At 30.2% G+C, this 20044-nt stretch overlaps 1 protein-coding gene across 1 annotated transcript in view; it reads left to right on the top strand.

The window, feature by feature from the left end:
• The window catches only part of LOC145325125 (uncharacterized), a 39028-nt gene that overhangs the window by 9396 nt on the left and 9588 nt on the right, over nucleotides 1-20044 (top strand). Inside the window, exons 29-91 of the mRNA XM_080167977.1 lie at nucleotides 203-277; nucleotides 925-999; nucleotides 1256-1330; nucleotides 1484-1558; nucleotides 1711-1785; nucleotides 1967-2041; nucleotides 2137-2211; nucleotides 2312-2386; nucleotides 2699-2773; nucleotides 2869-2943; nucleotides 3272-3346; nucleotides 3705-3779; nucleotides 3892-3966; nucleotides 4052-4126; nucleotides 4214-4288; nucleotides 4406-4480; nucleotides 4587-4661; nucleotides 4783-4857; nucleotides 4975-5049; nucleotides 5133-5207; nucleotides 6439-6513; nucleotides 6599-6703; nucleotides 6812-6886; nucleotides 7002-7076; nucleotides 7153-7227; nucleotides 7307-7381; nucleotides 7566-7640; nucleotides 7966-8040; nucleotides 8135-8209; nucleotides 8557-8631; nucleotides 8825-8899; nucleotides 9305-9379; nucleotides 9626-9700; nucleotides 10262-10336; nucleotides 10486-10560; nucleotides 10768-10842; nucleotides 11544-11618; nucleotides 11818-11892; nucleotides 12081-12155; nucleotides 12358-12432; nucleotides 12615-12689; nucleotides 12830-12904; nucleotides 13234-13308; nucleotides 13570-13644; nucleotides 14423-14497; nucleotides 14636-14710; nucleotides 14902-14976; nucleotides 15541-15615; nucleotides 16134-16208; nucleotides 16470-16544; nucleotides 17297-17371; nucleotides 17496-17570; nucleotides 17668-17742; nucleotides 17825-17899; nucleotides 18005-18079; nucleotides 18319-18423; nucleotides 18527-18601; nucleotides 18744-18818; nucleotides 18891-18965; nucleotides 19037-19111; nucleotides 19262-19336; nucleotides 19483-19587; nucleotides 19961-20035. Coding sequence (XP_080024103.1) covers nucleotides 203-277; nucleotides 925-999; nucleotides 1256-1330; nucleotides 1484-1558; nucleotides 1711-1785; nucleotides 1967-2041; nucleotides 2137-2211; nucleotides 2312-2386; nucleotides 2699-2773; nucleotides 2869-2943; nucleotides 3272-3346; nucleotides 3705-3779; nucleotides 3892-3966; nucleotides 4052-4126; nucleotides 4214-4288; nucleotides 4406-4480; nucleotides 4587-4661; nucleotides 4783-4857; nucleotides 4975-5049; nucleotides 5133-5207; nucleotides 6439-6513; nucleotides 6599-6703; nucleotides 6812-6886; nucleotides 7002-7076; nucleotides 7153-7227; nucleotides 7307-7381; nucleotides 7566-7640; nucleotides 7966-8040; nucleotides 8135-8209; nucleotides 8557-8631; nucleotides 8825-8899; nucleotides 9305-9379; nucleotides 9626-9700; nucleotides 10262-10336; nucleotides 10486-10560; nucleotides 10768-10842; nucleotides 11544-11618; nucleotides 11818-11892; nucleotides 12081-12155; nucleotides 12358-12432; nucleotides 12615-12689; nucleotides 12830-12904; nucleotides 13234-13308; nucleotides 13570-13644; nucleotides 14423-14497; nucleotides 14636-14710; nucleotides 14902-14976; nucleotides 15541-15615; nucleotides 16134-16208; nucleotides 16470-16544; nucleotides 17297-17371; nucleotides 17496-17570; nucleotides 17668-17742; nucleotides 17825-17899; nucleotides 18005-18079; nucleotides 18319-18423; nucleotides 18527-18601; nucleotides 18744-18818; nucleotides 18891-18965; nucleotides 19037-19111; nucleotides 19262-19336; nucleotides 19483-19587; nucleotides 19961-20035 — 4815 coding nt within the window. The remainder of the gene's footprint in view (nucleotides 1-202; nucleotides 278-924; nucleotides 1000-1255; nucleotides 1331-1483; nucleotides 1559-1710; nucleotides 1786-1966; nucleotides 2042-2136; nucleotides 2212-2311; nucleotides 2387-2698; nucleotides 2774-2868; nucleotides 2944-3271; nucleotides 3347-3704; nucleotides 3780-3891; nucleotides 3967-4051; nucleotides 4127-4213; nucleotides 4289-4405; nucleotides 4481-4586; nucleotides 4662-4782; nucleotides 4858-4974; nucleotides 5050-5132; nucleotides 5208-6438; nucleotides 6514-6598; nucleotides 6704-6811; nucleotides 6887-7001; nucleotides 7077-7152; nucleotides 7228-7306; nucleotides 7382-7565; nucleotides 7641-7965; nucleotides 8041-8134; nucleotides 8210-8556; nucleotides 8632-8824; nucleotides 8900-9304; nucleotides 9380-9625; nucleotides 9701-10261; nucleotides 10337-10485; nucleotides 10561-10767; nucleotides 10843-11543; nucleotides 11619-11817; nucleotides 11893-12080; nucleotides 12156-12357; nucleotides 12433-12614; nucleotides 12690-12829; nucleotides 12905-13233; nucleotides 13309-13569; nucleotides 13645-14422; nucleotides 14498-14635; nucleotides 14711-14901; nucleotides 14977-15540; nucleotides 15616-16133; nucleotides 16209-16469; nucleotides 16545-17296; nucleotides 17372-17495; nucleotides 17571-17667; nucleotides 17743-17824; nucleotides 17900-18004; nucleotides 18080-18318; nucleotides 18424-18526; nucleotides 18602-18743; nucleotides 18819-18890; nucleotides 18966-19036; nucleotides 19112-19261; nucleotides 19337-19482; nucleotides 19588-19960; nucleotides 20036-20044) is intronic.

The following is a 20044-nucleotide window of genomic DNA, read 5'->3' as shown; positions in this document are numbered from 1 at the left end:
CTTGCTATTTCCTCATGTTAAACATGTTGCTGTTGGCAATCTAGTAGAATTCTTTGTAATGGCAAAAGTATTTCCTATTTCATTTTTTTAGATTTAGCTGACCTTTTCATATGCACTGGAATTAAGATTCTACCTCAAAAAAATTATTTATTTAACCAATCATGCAGAACACCCAAAATATAATCATATATATCTTATACAGATGCTAGTGGTAATCCAGTTACTCAACAAGTCCAATCTGTTGCTGTTACAGATGCCAGTGGAAATCCTGTTACAGGTATAGAATATAAAGTCTGAAAGTTTTGGTATATTTTTTTATTAATATCTTCAATATCTTGATATATCTGAAATTTTTTTGATAATACATCTAAAATGTTTATTGTTATATGAATTAAATAGAAATCTAAACTGCCTAATCTTTAATTTAAGTTGTTTGATTTATCTTTTTAAAAGTAAAGAAATTAATGGTTTTTAGATTTAAATGGTATCTTTTAACACTTTCAAATAGGCCTTTAAAATACACTTCAATACTTCAATTAGGAAGCTACCTTGCAAAAATAATTTAATTTATATATGTCAGTGGAAATCTTGTGACAGGTATAGTGTAATATCCCAAAGTTTTTAATATATTTTTTCTCAAATTCTTATTATTAGTCTCATGGACTTTACAAAAAAAGAACAGGCTTCTCCAGAAAACATATTTTACTTAATTCAAGCCATCTTAATTTTGATTGTTTGAGAGTTTCTATGCAATGAATTAAAGTAAATGCTTTGCTGTTAAAGTAAAAGATAATTAATAATGATAAAAGTATATCCTATCTACCTTTGTTTAATTTACCAGATCTTTTTAAATACACATTAATCAAGAAGCTATGGTGCAAACAATAATTGATTTAACAAAATATCCATTCATGTATTATTCAGATGCTAGTGGTAATCCAGTAACACAACAAGTCCAATCTGTTGCTGTTACAGATGCCAGTGGAAATCCTGTTACAGGTATAGTATCTAAAACCTCTATATTTTGATATATCTGAAATATACAAATTTAAACTGTCTAAACTTTTTTATTAAATTGTTGAAATTATTTTTTAAAAGTAAAGAAATTAATGTTTTGTAGATCCTAGTGGTAAACCATTAACTACTTTTAATTTAACAGACCTTTCAAATACACTTGAATTAATAAACCGCCTTGCTAACCATCATTTATCTAACAATCAGGGGCCCATAAAATATCAATTTATGTCTTTTTTAGATGCTAGTGGTAATCCGGTTACTCAGCAAATCCAATCTATTACTGTTACGGATGCCAGTGGAAATCATGTAACAGGTATAATATCCAATTTCTCAAAGTTTTGATATATTTCTTGATGATCCGCATACTATATTGTTTATCTTTAATGAATTAATTCCAAATTTAAACTGCCTAATCTTAAAAGTTGTTAAAATTATTTTAAAAAGTAAGGAAATTAATGTTTTGTAGGTGCTAGTGGTAACCCAGTGACTCAACAAGTCCAATCAGTTGCTGTTACAGATGCCAGTGGAAATCCTGTAACAGGTATAATATAAAATTTATCAAAATTTTGATATATTTTTGATGATACTTTTCTGAAATGCAAATTCTTATATGAATTAAATCGAAATTTAAACTGCCTTATCTTTTTAAAAAGTTGTTTAAATTAATTTTAAAAAGAGATTAATGTTTTGTAGATCCTAGTGGTAATCCAGTGACTCAACAAGTCCAATCTGTTGCTGTTACTGATGCCAGTGGAAATCCCGTAACAGGTAAAACAGCTTGTTCCTTCCTCATGCTAATGCATTGTTAGTTTAGTATTAGTAAACATTTTGATGTGAGAAATCTCTCTAACAGACCTTTCACATACACTTAAATATATAAGCCACCTTGCAAACAATCAATTATGTAAAAATTAGCAGCCAACTAAATAACTATTTTTATCTTATTCAGATGCTAGTGGCAATCCAGTAACTCAGCAAGTTCAATCTGTTGCTGTTACAGATGCCAGTGGAAATCCAGTGACAGGTATAATATCTAAAATCTTAAAGTTTTGATTTAGTTCTGATTGATATTTTTTCTGAAATGTTAATGGTTATGAGTTAAATAAAAATGTTTTTTAGACCCTAGTGGTAACCCAGTAACACAACAAGTTCAATCAGTTGCTGTTACAGATGCCAGTGGAAATCCTGTGACAGGTATAGAACCTAAATCTAAAGTTTTGATATTGTTTCAGAAATATTTATTGTTATATGAGTTAAAAAGAAATCTAAATTTCTTAATTCTATGTTGTTTTAGATGCTAGTGGTAATCCAGTTACTCAGCAAGTCCAATCTGTTGCTGTTACAGATGCCAGTGGTAATCCTATGACAGGTATACTATAAAATATTTAAAAGTTTTTCTCGTATTCATTTGAATCCGGTGGATAGGAACCGGTTCTCATTCATACAAAAAACTATGTCTAGCATCGTAATATATCCAGCTTTCCACAAATATAAAAATGTACAATCATAAGATGAAAACCAGTTTTAATCTTTTAATTGTACATTCTATATCCGCGGAAAGCCGTTTATAATATGATGAAAGAAATAACTATTAAACATTATTTTATGGTACTTTTTCTCCTTAATCTTTTTTAAAAGTTGTTTGAATTTTTTTTAAAGTAAAGAGATTCGTGTTTTGTAGATGCTAGTGGTAACCCAGTAACTCAGCAAGTTCAATCTGTTGTTGTTACAGATGCCAGTGGAAATCCTGTCACAGGTAAATCAGTTTTATTATCCTTCATGCTAATTAATTGTCAGATCATTTATATAACAATCAGCAACCCACAAAACATCCATTTATATGTTATTCAGATGCTAGTGGTAATCCAGTAACTCAACAAGTCCAATCTGTTGCTGTTACAGATGCCAGTGGAAATCCTGTTACAGGTATATTAGCTTATATCCCAAAGTTTTTTGATTGATAGTTTTTTAAAATGATTTTTGTTAAATGATTTAAATAGAAATTTGAGTTGCATAATCTTTTTGCATAAATTCTTTGAAATGGCAAAAATAACTTTTTTTTTAAATTTAATTTTCCCATTTCAAAGATGTCATTATCAAGATGGATTAAAAAATTATATCAGCCAAGATGATATAATTATGAAGAGAGGGAAAAATTGAATCAAATATTCCCTTTTTTAGAGAAACAGAACCATAAACATATTTCTGCTTTTATACGAATTGTTTCAACTTCCTTACTGTTTATCTTATTCAGATGCTAGTGGCAATCCAGTAACTCAGCAAGTCCAATCTGTTGCTGTTACAGATGCCAGTGGAAATCCTGTGACAGGTAAATTATTCTTATTTTCTATAATGCTAATTTATTGTCAGATCAATTATTTACCAAATACATCAACTAGTTTCTTTCCTAAAGAACTACCAATGTTTTATGTTAAATATTTATTTTGAGGACGTCAGATTTTGTTTTTAATAGTATTTTGTACATGAATCTTAATACATGTCAGGCCAGTCAAGCTGCAAAAAAAAACACAAAAATTCAAGGACGCTTGACGGGAAGCAATGACACTATGTTTGTATGTCCTTTGGTAGAATTAAGTCCTTCCTTTAGATTAGTCATTTCATAAAAATTATTCAAACAATTAGCTTTGTATTGTTAAACTAAACATTACAATTTAATTTCTATTTAGATGCAAGTGGTAACCCAGTAACCCAACAAGTTCAATCAGTACCTGTTACTGATGCAAGTGGAAATCCTGTTACAGGTATTTAATACTTGATTTTTCTTATGAATTTGAATTTTTGAGCATCACACATGCGAAAATTAGAAAAAAATTTAACACTCAGTGGATTAAATTCTTATTATATTTTTTTTAGATGCTAGTGGAAACCCAGTAACTCAGCAAGTACAATCAGTTGGAGTTACAGATGCAAATGGAAACTCAGTAACAGGTATTAAATATTAACTGTTCTAAACTATCTTAATTGTTTACAAACGATGAGAATTTTTAAATAGTTTAATTGACCTACTTATTAGATGCTAGTGGTAACCCAGTTACTCAACAAGTTCAGTCAGTACCTGTTACAGATGCTAGTGGAAATCCTGTTACAGGTACATTACACTTGATTTTCCTGATAATCCTATATTAAATAAAAACTAGAAAAGGAATTGGTGTTAAATTCGTATCCAATTTTTTAGATGCCAGTGGAAACCCAGTAACCCAGCAGGTACAATCAGTTGAAGTTACAGATGCCAGTGGAAACCCTGTAACAGGTAATAAATATTAATTAATTTAAATATCCAAATTGTTTACCAAAGATTTGATTTTTATTTCATTTGGCCTGCTTAATTAACTTGTTATTGTAAAATCAAAAATTACAAATTAATTAGATGCTAGTGGTAACCCTGTAACCCAACAAGTTCAATCAGTAGCTGTTACAGATGCAAGTGGAAATCCTGTTACAGGTATGTGACACTTTATTTTTCTGATTATAATGATTTTCTTGATCATCGCACATTCAAAAACTAGAAAGTTTTAACTCAAGGTGGTTTGAATTTTTACATTTTTTAGATGCTAGTGGAAACCCTGTAACCCAGCAGGTTCAATCAGTTGGAGTTACAGATAGTAATGGAAACCCCGTAACAGGTATCAAATTTTTACAGTTTTAGATTAACTAAATTGTTTACCAAAGATTATAATTTCTATATTTTAATTGTCCTGCTTATTTAGCTTCTTGTTGTAAAATCAAAAATTGTAATTTAATTAGATGCTGGTGGTAATCCTGTAACTCAACAAGTTCAATCAGTACCTGTTACAGATGCAAGTGGAAATCCTGTTACAGGTATGTAACACTTCTTGAATTTTCTTATGTTGATAATTTTCTTGATCAACACAATTAAAAAGAAATAGAAAAGGTTTTATCTGGAAGTGATAATAAATACTTCATTAAATTTTTTAGATGCTAGTGGAAACCCAGTTACTCAACAAGTACAATCAGTTGGAGTTACAGATGCCAATGGAAACCCTGTAACAGGTATACAATATTTACTTTTTTAAAATAGCTAAATATTTGACCAAAGATATTAATTTTTATATTTTAATTGACCTAATCATTAGACGCTAGTGGTAACCCAGTTACTCAACAAGTGGAAACAGTTGTTGTTACAGACCCAAGTGGAAATCCTGTGACAGGTAAATTAATTAGAATTTCTTAAAGGAAGCATGCAAGAAATACAACGATCTAACAAGTAGATCCATTACCCCATATTTGAACCCTTTAGTTTTAATAACAAAAAAGTTGTAGGCATTTTAAAATGACATTTCATGTACAATTAAAAATTGGAAAGATTTTCATTTTCATTATATTTTTACAAAAAAATTAACTATTTTAATAGAAAAAATCATTTTTTAAAATTAAGTTTAACTTGCGTTGTACCAAGAGTACTGTAGTATTTCTAGTAGGGTTGAGCCGGATATCCGGTTTGGCCGAATATCCGGCCATTTTCAATATCCAGCCGGATACCTGAATGACCTTACCAGGTTTGCTGGCATCCTGTGCCCGCCAGGAAGGAGATAATCAAAAAAATGTCTCAGTAATGTGTCATACCCATAAATCAAAAGTCACTCAGTTATATCCCTGAAGTTATAACAAAGGTTTTGGGGGGGGGGGCAGGCGTTCAACGCCACCTCCCTGCAAATCCTCCAACTGTTTGGGATATTAATATTACAGATTGAGGGTAATATTAGTTCATTATATTAATTGCTTAGAAGAAATTAGAATAGTTACTTAATTTTTAAGTTTTAACCTTAATTTTATGTAATAAAACACCGGTTTATGAAGAAAAATTTTCTTTTTTTAATATCTGGTTATCCAGCATTTGAAATCAGCCAGAAATCCGGTATCGGGCCAAAAAAGTATCTGGCCCAACCCTAATTTCCAGCCAATCAGAAGGCTGAATCAGCTAAACAACCAATCACAGCTGAGCTTGTAATAGTTTCATTTGTTTCAGCTATGATTTTACGCTAACAAACACAAAATAATCCGAATTTTTTGACTATGAAATGTGGTAGTATTTTTATTGTAAAAATGTAATCAATTACCAGCAACCTAATTTTCTGACAAAGATAAGGTTATAATTTTGTTTCTAGGCTATGTAGTTTAATTTCAAAATTTCTAGGCGACAAAATTTAATATTCTAATTTCTATTATTAGCAATGGATATCTTTAAAAATTTTCAATGTACATAAAATGTCATTTTGAAATGCCAAGAACTTTTTTGTTATTGAAGCTGAAGGCTTCAAATTTGAGGTGTTGGGTCTACTTGTGGCAGTCTTTTGTTGTTTTTCTTAGAGGCTTCCTTTAATAAATCAATGACATGTTTCTAATATACACATAATTTCTAATTTTACCACTTTTCTATAGATGCCAGTGGTAATCCAGTTACTGAACAATTTCAATCAGTTGTTGTGACAGATGCTAGTGGCAATACTGTAACAGGTTATTGAAATATATCTTTGAAGTTTTAACTTTTTGAAAAAGAAAACTAGCTTCTCAGAAGAGGAAATAACTAAATTATATTTAGATCTAAGTGGTAACCCTGTTACAGAAAAGGTAACAGTAACAGTTCCAACTACATTACCACCAGTAACTGTAGTTGTTACAGATGCAAGTGGAAATCCAGTCACAGGTTATCAGTTTACTTAAATTAAAAGTTGAATTAAATTTAAAGTATAAATGATTTATTTTAAATACAAAACAAGCCAAGAAAACATTTTAATTTGTCTTTTATACCTAGATGCCAGTGGATACCCCATAACTCAAATTGTTCAAAATATAGCGGTTACTGATCCAAGTGGAAATCCAGTAACAGGTAATAACAGGATGCTACTAAATCTTCTAATCTGAAGTAACAGAATAATAACATCCATATTCACAATTTATATGACACTGGAAATCCTGTAACAATAATAAAAATTTCCATCTAGATGTTGGTGGAAACCCAGTCACTCAAGTGATACAATCAGTTGGTGTTACAGATTCTAGTGGAAATCCAGTTACAGGTATATTTTAATCTCAATCTCTTCTTTTACAAATGTTACCTATTTAAAATAATGCTAACTCTAACTAAATAATTAGATGCAAGTGGCAATCCAGTAACAGAAACTGTACAATCAGTTGTTGTTACCGATGCAAGTGGAAATGCAGTAACAGGTTATTTTTTTGTCCTTGACTGATATATCAATTTTAATATAAGAAGTATAGCTAAATATATAATTATTTTATAAATTAGATGCTAGTGGTAATCCAGTGACAGAAACTGTTCAATCTGTTGTTGTCACAGATGCAAGTGGAAATCCAGTGACAGGTGTAGTTATCATGTATTTTTCAAATAAATTGTAAAGGAAGTGGAAGTGGTATTTCTTTAAAATGTCTTTAGCAATTATTTATTTTATTTCATTAGGTTAGTAGTCTTGACTTGATTTGAGAGAAAGATTTATAATATTATTTTTTTATATATTGTCTCCTTACTTCATGATACTCCAATTTAGGACCTAATGGTAACCCTGTTACACAACAAGTACAATCAGTTGTTGTTACTGATGCCAGTGGAAATCCTGTAACTGGTAACCATTTTTAGCTCTTTAGCACTAAAAGTTTATGAGGGTAGCCCACTTACATAATTTGTTCTGTCAGTAAAACAAATTAAAAAATTTATTGCTTAGGGCAATATATCAAGAGGGTGTCAAACCTCTGCCCCTCCCCCCTCTCAAAATATACTTAATCCTTTTTTGAACTAAATTTAAAATGCCCTTAAAATTGTGTAATAGAGCCATTTAAAAGATATTAGTGGACGTACAGACAAACATGCATACAGTTACTTTAGTATAAGGATGTTATAACTAGAAAATATACATTATATATTGCCAAGACATTTTTTATGTTCTTTAGACCCAAGCGGTAACCCAGTAACTCAACAAGTTCAATCAGTTGCTGTTACAGATGCCAGTGGAAACCCTGTAACAGGTAAAAAAGCTTGCTACTTCCTCATGACCAAAGAATTGTCAGATCAAAGTAAACACTTTGCTGTTATCAAACAATCATTTATTTAACAATTCAGATGCTAGTGGTAATCCCGTAACTCAGCAAGTCCAAGCTGTTGCTGTTACAGATGCAAGTGGAAATCCTGTCACAGGTATGATATCTAATATCTAAAAGTTTTAATATATTTATTCAAGATACTTTTCAGAAATGTATATTTTTACATGAGTTAAATAGAAATTTAAACAGAGCTGGATCTTTAAATGTGTAGCCGTAGTCTTGGCCGTAGCCGTTGCCACTGCCAGTTTTTACGTTTTTACTTAAAAATTTAAAAAGTGGTTGTGATTGAAAGCCGTGGCCACACGTAGCCAATTTGATTTAAAGATGGCTATTAGGTTAGTGGCTGTACCTCTGGCAGCGGCAATGGCAACGGCTACACATTTAAAGATCCAGCTCTGCCTATTCTTTTTAAAAAGTATTACAGACTTTAATGTTTTGTAGATGTTAGTGGTAATCCAGTAACTCAACAAGTCCAATCTGTTGCTGTTACAGATGCCAGTGGCAATCCAGTGACAGGTATTGTATCTAATATCCTAAATTCTTTATTTCTATTTTTTCTGTAAAGTCTTTAAAACCCAGATTTAAGTAAACATTATTATTAATTTACAAGACCTTTTTAAATTCACTTGAATAAAGAAGTTACCTTGCAAACAATCATTTATTAAACAATCAGCAGCCCACAAAATATCGATTTAATTATATTATTCAGATGCTAGTGGCAATCCAGTAACTCAGCAAGTTCAATCTGTTCCTGTCACAGATGCCAGTGGAAATACTGTGACAGGTATTGTATTCAAAATTTCAAAGTTTAAAATTTTTATGAAACTTTTTTTGAAGTATTTGTTGTTATGTGAGTTAAAAAGAAATTTGGATTGCCCAAATCTTCTGATAAGTTGTTTAAAATATAAAATTTCAAAGTAAAGAAATTGATGCCTTTGCCTAAAGTGCATCGTATTGCCATACACCATTACGACTTTCAGACAAAGGTTGTGTAATCAAAGGTTTGGTTGTCTATTTGGTTACACAAGATCCATTGAGCACATTAGCATGTTACACAGCAATCAAATGACGTAGAGTATATTATGACACATATTCCCTTATTTAATTTGATAGACCCTTCTAATACAGTAGAAATTAAGAAGCTAACCTGCAAAATATTTTCACAACACAAATTTATGCTATTATTCAGATGCTAGTGGTAACCCAGTAACTCAGCAAGTTCAATCAGTTGCTGTTACAGATGCCAGTGGAAATCCTGTGACAGGTATAGAATATAAAATCTAAAATATTTTGATACATTTTAAATTTTTATTGCTATATGTATTAAATATAAATCTAAACTACCTACTCTTTTTTTTAAATTTATTTTGTTTTGATATATTTATTGTAGATATTTTTTTCTGAAATGTATATTGTTATATAAGTTCAATAGAAATTTTAACTGCCTTATCTTGTTTAAAAGTTGTTTAAATTATTTTACAAATTAGGTAATGACTTTATTCTTTTGTAGATGCTAATGGTAATCCTGTAACACAACAAATCCAATCTGTTGCTGTTACCGATGCTAGTGGAAACCCTGTAACAGGTATGATATCAAATTTCTCAAAATTTTGATATATTTTTGGTGAACCTCATCTAGAATGTTTATTGTTATGTGAGTCAAAAAGAAATTTGAATTGCCTTATACTTTGGCTAAGTTGTTTAAATCATGAAAAAAAAAAAAGAAATGAATGCCTTGGACCAGAACAGGTGCAAATAATATACAAAATTCTTTGTTCTGGCAAAAGTCTATTCCACCTTTTTTATTTTATAGACTATTTAAATTTAATTGAAATTAAGAAGGTAACTTGCAAACAATTTACAAACACAAATTTTATGAATCCAGAAGCATATTTTATGATTACAGTTTTGTCTCTCTAAAAAACGACTTGTATGATTTCATTTTCCCATTTTAATGATGTCAAGAAAGGCCTAAATGAGTTGGTAGATTACAAAACTCATATTGGCAGCCAAGACTACATAATTATGAAGTGAGGGGAAAATGGAATCATACATTTCCTATTTTAGAGGGATAAAACCATAATCATAGATTATATTTTTCGTTTATAAAAATAGTTTCACCCTTCTAACTGTTTATCTTATTCAGATGCTAGTGGTAACCCAGTAACTCAGCAAGTCCAATCTGTTCCTGTTACAGATGCCAGTGGAAATCCTGTCACAGGTATAGTATCTAAAGATTTGATATGGTTCTAATTAATAATTTTTCGGAAATGTTCATTGATATATGAGATGAATAGAAATTTGAATTGCCCTATCCTTTTGATTAGTTGCTAAGATTATAAAGAAAGTAAAGAAATCAATGTGTTGTAGACCCTAGTGGTAACCCAGTAACACAACAAGTTCAATCAGTTGGCGTTACAGATGCCAGTGGAAATCCTGTAACAGGTAAAACAGCTTGCTTCTTCCTCATGCTAAACATGTTGCTGTTAGCAATCTAATGAAATTCTTTGTAAAGATTTTCAAAAGCTAATCCTTATTTTATTTACCTGAGCTTTTCTAATATACTTTAATTAAGAAGCTATTTGTAAATAAATCATTTTATGTAACAATCATACAGCACATCTTAGAAATAACTATTTATATCTTATTCAGATGCTAGTGGTAATCCAGTAACTCAGCAAGTCCAATCTGTTGCTGTTACAGATGCCAGTGGAATTCCTGTTACAGGTATAACTTCTAATATCCTAAAGCTCTGATAAATTTTTGATTGATATTTTTTCTAAAATGCTTATTATTAATCTCAAATTCTTCACAAAAAAAGAACAGGCTTCTTTAGAATACATATTTCACTATTTAAGTCTTCTTAATTTTGATTATTTGGGAGTTTCTATTTAAAATAAACACTTTGCTGTTAAATCTGAAAAAATTATTTTTAAGGATAAAGTTTATCCTAATATGTCTACCTTTATTTTAATTTACCAGACCATTTCAAATACATTTCAATTAAGGAGCTACCTTGCTAATGATAACTAATTTAACAATCAGCAGCCCACAAAATATCTATTCATATATCATTCAGATGCTACTGGCAATCCAGTAACTCAACAAGTCAAATCTTTTGCTGTTACAGATGCCAGTGGATATCTAAAATCTCAATATTTTCATATATCTGAATTTTTTTGTTATACATATGTGTTGATTAGAAAACCTGCCCAATCTTTTTTAAAATTTGGTTAAATTATAAGTAATTAATGCTTTATAGATTATAGTGGTAAACTAGTAACTTAAGAAGCCACCTGGCAAACAATCATTTATCTAACAATCAACAGCCACCAAAAAATCTATTATATATATTAACTGTTTTAAAATATCTAAATTGTTTATGAAAGAAAAGAATTTATTATTGATATAATTGACCTTAATATTAGATGCTAGTGGTAACCCAGTAACACAGCAAATCCAATCTGTTGCTGTTACAGATGCCAGTGGAAATCCAGTGACAGGTATTGTATCTAATATCCAAATTTTTTATTTTTTATTTACATATTTTCTGAATTGCTTATAAGTCTCAAAAAACACAGATTTCAGTAAAAATTATCATTAATTTAAAAGACCTTTTCAAATTAATTTGAATTGAGGAGCTACCTTGTAAACAATCATTTTCAGCAGCCCATAAAATATTGATTAAAGTATCTTATTCAGATCCTAGTGGCAATCCAGTAACTCAGCAAGTTCAATCTGTTGCTGTTACAGATGCCGGTGGAAATCCTGTGACAGGTATTGTATTAATTATCCAAATTTTTTATTTTTTATTTACATATTTTACAGGTAAAATATCCAATTTCTCAAAGTTTTGATATAATTTTTGATAATCCTCATTAAGGCAGGTTGATTTACCCCCTTTTTCTGTTTTTAATCATTTTTATCGTTGACCAAGCTAACAATATAATTGACCTTAATATCAGATGCTAGTGGTAACCCAGTAACACAGCAAATCCAATCTGTTGCTGTTACAGATGCCAGTGGAAATCCAGTGACAGGTATTGTATTAATTATCCAAATTTTTTATTTTTTATTTACATATTTTCTGAATTGCCTATAATTCTCAAAAAACACAGATTTCAGTAAAAATTATCATTAATTTAAAAGATCTTTTCAAATTAATTTGAATTGAGGAGCTACCTTGTAAACAATCATTTATGTAACAATCAGCAGCCCATTAATTAATTATATCTTATACAGATGCTAGTGGCAATCCAGTAACTCAGCAAGTTCAATCTGTTGCTGTTACAGATTCCAGTGGAAATCCTGTTACAGGTAAAACACCTTGTTCCTTCCTCATGGTAGTGCATTGTCAGTTTAGTTTTAGTAAACATTTTGGTGTGAGAAATCTCCTCATTAAGTTGGGTTTATTTACCCCTTTTTTTATTTTCAATAATTTTAAATTTGCCAAGCTAACAATCAGCAACCCACCAAATATCTATTTATATCTTATCTAGATACTAGTGGTAATCCAGTTACTCAACAAATCCAATCTATTGCTGTTACAGATGCCAGTGGAAATCCTGTAACAGGTATAATATCCAATAACTCAAAGTTTTTAAATATTTTTTGATAATCATTCCTCATCCTATATTTTTAATGAATCAATTCCAAATTTAAACTTAAGTTTGTTAAAATTATATTTAAAAATAAGGAAATCAATGTTTTGTAGATCCTAGTGGTAATCCAGTAACTCAACAAGTCCAATCAGTTGCTGTAACAGATGCTAGTGGAAATCCTGTAACAGGTAACACCGCTTGTTCCTTCCTCATGGTAATGAATTGTTAGTTTAGAGTAAATATTTTGTAAACTTAACAGCCCTAAAAATTCACTTGAATTAATGAGTCACCTTGCATACAATTAATTATTAAAAAAATAACAGCCAACTAAATAACTATTTTTATGTTATTAATTATGCTAGTGGTAACCCAGTAACTCTAGAAGTTCAATCTGTTTGCTTTTTTATATAGCTCTGATTGATGATTTTTCTGGATGTTTATGGTTATATAAGTTCAATAGAAATTGAATTTTCCAATACTTTTGATAAGTTGTTTAAATGATAAAAATGTTTTGTAGACCCTAGTGGTAACCCAGTAACACAACAAGTTCAATCAGTTGCTGTCACTGATGCCAGTGGAAATCCTGTGACAGGTATTGAACCAAAATCTGAAAATTTTGGTATTGTTTCATAAATATGTATTGTTATGTGGGTTAAATCGAAATTTAAATTTCTTAATTTTAAGTTGTTTGAGTTAAGAAAAAAAATTACAAAATTAATGTTTTTTAAGCTAATAACTATCTCTCAAAATTTAACAGACCTTTCAAATACACTTTAATTAAGAAGCTACATTGAAAACAATAATTAATTTAACTGTTAGCAGCCTACAAAATATATATTTATATCTTATATAGATGCTAGTGGTAATCCAGTTACTCAGCAAGTCCAATCTGTTGCTGTCACAGATGCCAGTGGAAATCCTGTAACAGGTAAATCAGTTTTAAATATACCGTTTTAACTGCTGAAAGACTGCCACGAGTAGACCCAATACCCAAAATTTGAAACCTCCAGCTTCAAAAACAAAAAAGTTATATACATTTAAAATCATATTTTTAGTACAATGAAAATTTTCAAAGTTTTTCATTGCTAATAATAGAATTTTCATTATTAAAATACGTCGCCTAGAAAGAAAATTATAAGCTTATTTTTGGCAGAAACTTAGGATGCCAGTAATTGAAAACATTTTTACAATAAAAACACTCTTCTTTATTGTCAAAATCATTAAAAAAAATTAAGTTTAATTTGCATTGTATTGAGAGTACTGAAGCGTGAGAATGCCAGCCTTTAGGATTTCCAGCCAATCAGAATTTATCAGGATATAAATCCTGAGTCCACGCTAAGTCCGCTGAACAACCAATCACAGCTGAGCATCTGTATTACTTACATTAGTTTAATTTTTTCCCGCTATGATTTTATGCTTTCAAACGCAATTTAAACCGAATTTTTAAAAGACATTTTGACAGGGGTGTTTTTTTTGTATAAATGTTATGAGTTACTGACAGTCTAAGTTTCTGACAATGACTTTTTTTGTTATCAAAGCTGGAGGATTCAAATTTTTGGGTATTGGTTCTACTCGTGGCAAGCTTTTAGCAGTTAAACCGGGGTATTTCTTGCAGGGTTCCTTTAATTTCTCTTATGCTATTAAATTGTCAGATAATTTATTTAATAATCAGCAACCCACAAAACATCTATTTAAATGTTATTCAGATGCTAGTGGTAATCCAGTAACTCAAGAAGTCCAATCTGTTGCTGTCACAGATGCAAATGGAAATCCTGTTACAGGTATATTAGCTAAAATCTTAAAGTTTTTATATGTCTTTGATCAATAGTTTTTCTAAACTGATTTTTGTTAAATGATTTAAATAGAAATTGCATAATCTTTTTGCATAAAAAAAAACAATTTTTTAAAAATTATTTAAGACCCTAGCGGTAACCCAGTAACACAACAAGTTCAATCAGTTGCTGTCACTGATGCAAATGGAAATCCTGTAACAGGTAAAAAAAAAAGCTGCCTTATCCTAATTAATTGTCAGATTAAAGTAAAAAATCATATCAGCCAAGATGATATAATTATAAAGAGAGGGGAAAATAGAATTATGTATTACCTTTTGTAGAGGGACAAATTCATAATCATAGATTGTATTTCTGCTTTAATACAAATGGTTTCACCTTCATATCTTATTCAGATGCTAGTGGTAATCCAGTAACTCAGCAAGTCCAATCTGTTGCTGTTACAGATGCCAGTGGAAATCCTGTCACAGGTATAATATATAAGTTTTGATTAATTTCTGTTATGTAAGTTATATAGAAATTTGAATTTAAAAATATTAGCCATAGATTACGCAAATTTTAGGATGTGGCAGATACATCAACTTATTTGATCCAAAAGAACTACCAATGATTTAAGTTGATTTTTTTTTATTTTTAGGACATCAGATTTTTCTTAAAATATCATTTGCATGAGAATCTTAATAATGCTATTCTTCCAACTACATGTCAAGCTGAAAAACTCTCCTAAGCAATTCAGGGGCGCTTGATACATGGCTGATGGCAATGGCACTAATACTCAATAATATTATTAAGTCAAATAAAAATAAATGTTGGGAATTTCTTTTGCCCAGTTCACGTATAACTTTTAAAGGTTAACCAATTTTTTCTGTAGGTCAACCTTAACAAGTACAACCAACTAATACCTTTATAAAGCTTCTATAGGTCGACCTATGTATTTTGATGTCCTTTAAATACTTTGGTAGAGTTAAGTTCCTTACTGTAGATTATTAGCCTGATATAGTAAAACTAACAATTACAGTTTATTTTCTTGTTAGATGCAAGTGGTAACCCAGTAACCCAACAAGTTCAATCAGTACCTGTTACTGATGCAAGTGGAAATCCTGTTACAGGTATGTGATACTTGTTTTTTGTTATGATTTTGATTTTCTTGAGAATATCACATGCAAAAACTAGAATAGTTATTTCTCGCATCGTATTATAAACGGCTTTCCGCGGATATAGAATGTACAATTATGAGATTAAAACTAGTTTTTTTAGCCCCGAGGTGACGAAGTCACCGGCTAAAAAAACTAGTTTTAATCTTATGATTGTACATTTCTATATTCGTAGAAAGCTGGATATAATACGATGCTAGACATAGTTTTTTCGTATGGATGAGAACCGGTTCCTATCCACCGGATTCGAATGAATACGAGAAAAGATTTTTACAGAAAGATATTTCCCAGTTCACAAACAACTTTTAGAGGTAGACCGATTTATTCTGTAGGTCAACCTAAACAAGTACAACTAACAAATGCCTTAATAAAATCAGTCAACCTAAAGCCTCTTTAGGTAGACCTAAAATTTCAAGAGGTCGACCTATGTCTTGTGTGAGCTAGGCTTTTAAATTCTACGTCTATTTTTTTAGATGCTAGTGGAAACCCAGTAACCCTGCAAGTACAATCAGTTGGAGTTACAGATGCTAATGGAAACCCTGTAACAGGTATCAAATTTTATCAGTTTTAATCCATAGTTTAAAAAATAACTTTAAAATCCCCCAAAAATCTTATTTTGGTGCCCAATCGTATTTTTAGCTCTGCGGTATAATTCTACTGGTCTCTTAGTATATTTTTGATATAACTTTTAAAATAGTTAAAAAGATAAACTAAAAGATAACTAAATTGTTACATGTAACAAATATTAAATGTTATATCTAATATCTAAATATCTAAGATTATCATAATTCAATTGGTCTTCTCAATAGATGTTAGTGGTAACCCAGTTACTCAACAAGTTCAATCAGTTCCTGTTACAGATGCAAGTGGAAATCCTATTACAGGTATTAAAGGAAGCCTACAAGAAATACCACGCTTTAACTGCTGAAAGAATACCACTGGTAGACCCAATACCGCAAATTTGAAGCCTTCAGCTTCAATAACAAAAAAGGCATTCAAAATAACATTTTTTGTACAATGACACTTTTCAAAGTTTTCCATTGCTCACAATAGAAAATAAACAATATCAAAATATGTCACCTAGACACAAAATGAAAACCTTATCCTTGTCAGAAACTTAGATTGCCTGTAACTGATTACATTTTTACAATAAAAACACCACATTTCATAGTCAAAATCAATGGGAAAAAATTCGGTTTAAATTGCGTTTGTAAACAAAAAATCATAGCAAAAAGAAATGAAACTAATCCAAGCTGTTGAGCTGATTCAGCCTTCTGATTGGCTGGAAATACTACAGTACTCTCAGTACAACGCAATTTTTTTTAATGATTTTGACTATGAAAGTGGGTATTTTTATTGTAAAAATATAATTAATTACTGGCAACCTAAATTTATGACAAAAATAAGCTTATAATTTTGTTTATAGGCCAAGTAGTTTAATTTCAAAATTTCTAACATGAGCAATAAAAATCTTTCAAAATTTTCATTGCACATAAATTGGGTCTACTTGTGGCAGTCTTTCAGCAGTTAAAGCGTAGTATTTCTTGCAGGATTCCTTTAAGTTGATTTTCTTGATAATCATACATTAAAAAACTAGAAAAGGAAGTGGTTTTAAATTCTTATCCAATTTTTTTAGATGCCAGTGGAAACCCAGTAACACAGCAGGTACAATCAGTTGGAGTTACAGATGCCAGTGGAAACCCTGTAACAGGTAATAAATATAAATTGTGTTTAAATAATGAAATTGTTTACCAAAGTTATGATTTTTTCTTATATCATTTGACCTGCTTATTTCGCTTGTTATATTGTAAAATAATAAATTTAAAATTAAATAGATGCTAGTGGTAACCCAGTTACTCAACAAGTTCAATCAGTTCCTGTTACAGATGCAAGTGGAAATCCTGTTACAGGTATGTGACACTTTACTTTTCTTATAATAATGATTTTCCTGATCATCACACATTCAAAAAGCTAAAAAAGCGGTTTTATTTTCTTATTTTTTTTTAGATGCTAGTGGAAACCCAGTAACCCAGCAGGTTCAATCAGTTGGAGTTACAGATGCTAATGGAAACCCTGTAACAGGTATAAAAATTTACTGTTTTAAAATAACTAAATTTAATACCAAAGAAAAAACTTTTTATATTTTAATTGACTTAATCATTAGACTCTAGTGGTAACCCAGTTACTCAACAAGTGGAAACAGTTGTTGTTACAGACCCAAGTGGAAATCCTGTGACAGGTTAGTTTATTTTATAGCTAATGATTAATTTCACAATAATTTTCTGTACATCTAGAACATGATTTTAATATTCACTTAATTTCTAATCTGACCACTCTTCTGTAGATGCCAGTGGTAATCCAGTTACTGAACAATTACAATCGGTTGTTGTTACAGATGCTAGTGGCAATACAGTAACAGGTTAATGAAAAATTATGTTTGTAGTTTTAAAGAAGAAAAATAGCTTCTTATTAGAGAAAATAATTAAATTTGATGCTGTGAGTATTGGTGCAAAAAATATGAAGTAACAAAAAAAATTAGCCAATGAAAGGCCACTATAAATTTTACCATTGGTCAATAACGGCCTCTCATTGGCTAATTTCTTTTGTTACATCATATTTTTTGCACCAATACTCACAGCATCATTAAATTTTATTTAGATCTAAGTGGTAACCCTGTTACTGAAAAGGTAACAGTGACAGTTCCAACTACATTACCACCAGTAACTGTAGGTGTTACAGATGCTAGTGGAAATCCTGTCACAGGTTATTGTTTACATTAATTAAAAAGTGGCATTTATAAATGATTTTTTTTAAAGTAGACAGTCGAGTAAATAATTTTATTTTATAAATGATTTTGTATAATTAGATGCCAGTGGAAACCCTATAACTCAAGTTGTTCAAACAATAGGGGTTACTGATCCAAGTGGAAATCCAGTAACAGGTAATGTAAAGACAATACTAATTTTTCAAATTTGAGAAAAAGGATATCAACATCATAATTCACCATGCATTTGAAAGTAAAAACCATAAAACAGAGGCTTTACTTTCTTCTCAAAAAAAGTTTAAAACTATTTTTGATCTAGATGTGAGTGGCAACCCAGTCACTCAAGTGATACAATCAGTTGGTGTTACAGATTCAAGTGGAAATCCAGTTACAGGTAATATTTTTACAGCTTAGATTCATTATGTATAAAATACCTATTTTGATTCAAAAATATTATATTTTTTAGATGCTAGTGGCAATCCAGTAACAGAAACAATCCAATCTATAGTAGTAACTGATTCAAATGGAAATCCAGTAACAGGTAAATATTATTAAATCAATATGTTTTAAAAGTGAATATTTAAAAAATATTTTTTATTTTCTTCCTACAAGATCCTAGTGGTAATCCAGTAACAGAACAAGTACAATCAGTTGTTGTCACAGATCCAAGTGGTAATCCTGTAACAGGTATACAAATTTCAAAAAATTAAAAATTACAATATCATTATTTACTGTTATAACAAGAAAGCTTAGTTACCACTAGGGTGCTAGCAGCCAGATTTCTACAATGTTTTAACTCGTGTTTCAAATGACTTTATTTTCAATGAAACATTTTAGATGCTAGTGGAAATCCAGTAACAGAACAGGTGCAATCAGTAGTTGTTACTGATGCCAGTGGAAATCCCGTAACAGGTAAAGACTTTTGTAACAGTTTTTGCAGACCTACCTCATAAATAAATATTGATAAACAATGTCTAATTAAATTAAAACATATTCAATAAATTCACAAATTTGATAAAAGAATATATAAGAAAGTGTTGATGATTATTTTTAAATAGATCCTAGTGGCAACCCTGTAACAGAGAAAATTGCTGTGACAGTAGCAAGTACTTTACCTTCTGTAACTGTGGGTGTTACTGATGCCAGTGGAAATCCTGTCACAGGTATTAATATCTGAAATTTTTGCAATTCTTAATATTAGCTAAAAAGGAGAAGAAAATAAGGAGTGTGGTTTTACTTATATTGACAGTTGTGTTTTCCAAGGTTTCTATCTACATAATGAACTATTGGCTTTGCCTCTAGCATCTATAGACTATTTTCGAGAGGGTAGGGAAGTGAAAAATAGCCTAAATCCATCCCAAAGACATAAATCTAAAAATAAAATAGCTTGTCTATCTAAAATTGTGAACTAGATTAGTTCATTAGCTACAGAAATCTTAGGATACAGACAAAAACCTACTATTGATATAAATATTTTCATGTAAAAATAGTTTGAAAAATAATCAGGAAATTCTAATACAAAAAAAATGATATTAGATGCAAGTGGAAACCCTGTAACACAAGTAATTCAAAGTGTTGGTGTTACAGATCCTAGTGGAAATCCTGTTACAGGTACTTATT

This window comes from Acartia tonsa, chromosome 7, assembly GCF_053477335.1.
Source record: "Acartia tonsa isolate MP-2025a chromosome 7, ASM5347733v1, whole genome shotgun sequence".
Classification (NCBI taxonomy): domain Eukaryota; kingdom Metazoa; phylum Arthropoda; class Copepoda; order Calanoida; family Acartiidae; genus Acartia; species Acartia tonsa.
Note: the sequence above shows the minus strand (reverse complement) of the source record. Positions and strands in the feature narration are given on the sequence as shown.